Raw genomic sequence first — 3,410 nt, forward strand, 5'->3', positions numbered from 1 at the left:
ATATCGTATAGTGGGCAAATTTCCGTAAGAGGGAGGGGGGAAACATCTTATTCCACACCGCAAAGTGAAAACGTCATAAAGCAGGGATGCAATATCCTGGGGGTTTACTGTAATTGAGATTTTATGGGGGTAAATGATAAGGATGCATAATATAGAGCCCATAGTGTGACCATCCATGGGTCTAGGTTCCTAGTCCTGTTCTAAAGTGGTAGTTTATATTGAGTGTAATTTCACTCTCAACCACTAGATGGCACACTGTAAATGCCACTCTAGTTTTTCTTGGAGGTTCCCCAAGTAGGGATTTTTGATGTTTGTTAGTTTTTGTAATGTATTTTACAGATTGCACTTATTTCCAAGAGAAGATCTGACTTTTGACGGTAAATTCCATGGTTTCCATCCCTTTGCACATTTCCGGATTGATTGTTTGACGATGAAGCCGGCTGGAATCTTTGAACTTCTTAGGTCGACGATCTCATCTTCAATAATAAATGGTTATCGATCGAAGCATCCCGAGGGAAACCTTGCTGCTGACAGCTGCTCATTTGCGTGTCTGCGGTCGCGAGTGGACCGAAACACTCCTTCGTCACTTCTGCGTGATCAGCATTTTTCGCTGTGCTTCTTAAGCAGGGGTGTCACACTCATCTTAGCTCGGCGGGGACACATAGTAGGAAAAATACTCACATGGGGGCTGACGTGTAGAAAAGAACGAAAGAAAAAGAAATACAAAGAAAGCTAAAGAAACACAAGGGGAGGAAGTGGAAGAACAGAAAAAGAGCAGAAAAAAGTAAGAGATGGAAAAGCGAGAAGGACAAAGAAGGGGAGGAAGACAGAGGGAAATATACAGAGAGAAAGAAAGACCAGAGAAAGAGAAAAGAGAATGAGAAATAAGAGACAAAAATTGAGAGAAAGAGACAGTGAAAGAGCGACAGAGTAAGAAAAAAGGAGACGGAAGAGTGAAAGAACAGTAAAGATAGAGAGAGAGAGAGAGCGAGCACGAAAGAAAGAAAAAATACAGTTACATTTCCTTGGGGGTGGCGCCTGGCATGATCTAAAACTGCAGCTCGTATTTTGACCCTTTTTCTCTTGAGCTTCTCTCAGCCTTGTTTCGCGGGCCGGATTCATTTCGTCGGCGGGCCTAAACTGTCCCGCGGCCCGCATTTTTGTCATTTATGTTCTTGTGAACATTCCTGAGGAGGGTCAAATCATAACACAAAAAGAAAAGAAAATCCCTTCTTTTTTCCTTATGACATCCCCCTCCCCCAAATAGTGGTCTAACCCATAGGCCTAACCAGCTCAAGCACCCCCAAATTCAACCCAAGCACCTCCAAAATATATAGGCTTAAATTCAATGAAAAAAACTAAAATATAAATAAGTAAAACAATGAACAACACAGCGTCAGAAATGCTTGAAATTGTTCAGTCCATTGGAAACCTAGCATCGCTTCTCTTTTACACGGCTAGTGGCGATTGGAGGCTCCGTATGTTATTATGAATACCCAAGAGGGCCACAACTCTTTTTTTTTTAAAGAACATTCAATTGATAAAACGGCTTAAGCAAACTTTTAATTAATATGTTATAATTAATTGAATTTGACGCGTTATATCCTGTTAAGTTAAATAAAATGAATGTTTTTAACTAGCCAAAAACTCTTTGTATTAATACCTAAAAAGATATATTTTTTTCAATGTATTACAACCAGGGTTGGGTAGGGTTACTTTAACTGGATTACTTTCAATTATTTTTGGATTACTCCAATACCAAATATGCTAATAAAAGACAAAAGAAACTAGATATGAATAAAATGACTCACAACACGTGGTAAGCTTTCTCTCCTGGCTTTGATTTCTTTGATCTCCGGCAAAACAAAGATAAAATGCGACAGAAACAAAATGAAAATGAATCTAAACAGCTTGCCAACATCATTTTTGCCGTTCCATGTATTCCGTTACCCCCCAAGCCTGCACAAAATTTAGTAACTTTATTCATATTTCGTTTCTTTTGTCTTTTATTAGCATATTTGGAATTGGAGTAATCCAAAAGTAATTGAAAGTAATCCAGTTAAAGTAACCCTACCCAACCCTGATTACAACAATACCCTATTTATTGCAGAGGACATTCAAAAAAATTTGGAAATGAAAAAAGATCCCACCGAGTAGTTTGTCAAAGTCGGATGAGGTTAAATATACTTTTTATTCACAAGTATAAATGGGAACGTCAAAACACAAACTTATTAGTAGCTACTGTTCTTTCTTGGCGCCTGTTGCTCCCAATGAGGCGCCGAAAAGGGGAAGATATTGCGGGAGCTCAACGAGCTACACCGCCGCGGGGAAGATGTCCTCGTAAGCCGGCGGCAGCTCACTGGGGAGCGGGTAAGAAAAGGGGAAACAGTGGTTAAGTTCGGGGTCCGCGGGCCAGTAACCCGGTAACTCGATGGACGGGTGTCCCCCGCGCTGAGCCTCCGCGCTGCTCTCGTCCAGTGCGTTCAAAACGGCCAAGTTGATATAGGACACCGGTTGCAAGTCCGCGGAGGAACCGTCCCGCTCCTCGCTGAAGATAATACGCCCGGAGCCGCGTCTCTGAACCCGGCCGCCCCCGGCAAACTGAGCCGCTTTGTACCGCTGGATGAGCACCAGGTTGGCGAGCCCCAGCAGGCACTCGAGCGTGCTGAGCACCGCGGAGATCACCAAACTCCGGCGGTAGGCGCTCAGCTCCTCGCAGGCGCTGCTCACCTGGAGCGCCCGGGCGCAGTAATGCGCGTATTTCCGCTCCACCAGGGAAGCCGTGTCCCCGTCCACAACAGCCCCGGAGAAGGCGGCGAGCACCCCCAAGAGGAAGACCACCACCCCCAGGAGGACCAGATTCCTGGCGCGCGGTCTCCCCGCGCAGCAGAGCAGCGCCACACCCAGGAGCACCTGCCCGCTTCCGAGCAGCAACCCGGAGTAGAAGGCTCCGGCCGCGGGGCCGAGGTGAAAGTGCTCCCGGACGCTGGAGCCCAGCGAGACGCACCGAAGTCCGAAGGCGAGTTCGCCGAGGGCGCACGCGGAGAGGAGGGCGCTGGACAGGACGGCGCGCAGCCCCGCGCCGCTCCACTTCATGATATTCCGCCGCCGGTGCTGCCGCTCGGGATCCCTCTTGGCAGTTTACCGGCTTCATCCTGCGTCCGGTCCGGTCATCGTCGGCCGCTTCTGCGGGTCCTCGACCGGTTCGGAGGTGGCAGTGGCGGCGGTGGCGGCCCGCGACGCTGCGGTGTCTGTGTACATTCCCGGACGCTTTGACGGGAACGGGGCGAATGTTAATTCATGCCGGGAAAGGCATGCCCCGCTTTGCACTTAGCACCCCGTCGATAATCCATCGGCGAGCATCGATCGCGCGGATCCCCGGTAGAAGTTGGACCCACCGCCGCGTCACA

The 3,410-nt window shown here is 47.9% G+C and overlaps 1 protein-coding gene across 1 annotated transcript; it reads right to left on the minus strand.

Moving 5' to 3' along the window:
- Window positions 1-2,220: 2,220 nt before the first annotated feature.
- Window positions 2,221-3,410, minus strand: tmem271 (transmembrane protein 271). Its single transcript, XM_088344054.1, has one exon. It carries the CDS (start codon window positions 3,094-3,096, stop codon window positions 2,314-2,316), a length of 783 nt encoding a protein of 260 aa, XP_088200180.1. The 5' UTR covers window positions 3,097-3,410; the 3' UTR covers window positions 2,221-2,313.

Source organism: Urocampus carinirostris, chromosome 9 (genome assembly GCF_059441175.1).
Source record: "Urocampus carinirostris isolate Australia breed hairy pipefish chromosome 9, RoL_Ucar_1.0, whole genome shotgun sequence".
NCBI classification, from domain to species: Eukaryota; Metazoa; Chordata; class Actinopteri; order Syngnathiformes; family Syngnathidae; genus Urocampus; species Urocampus carinirostris.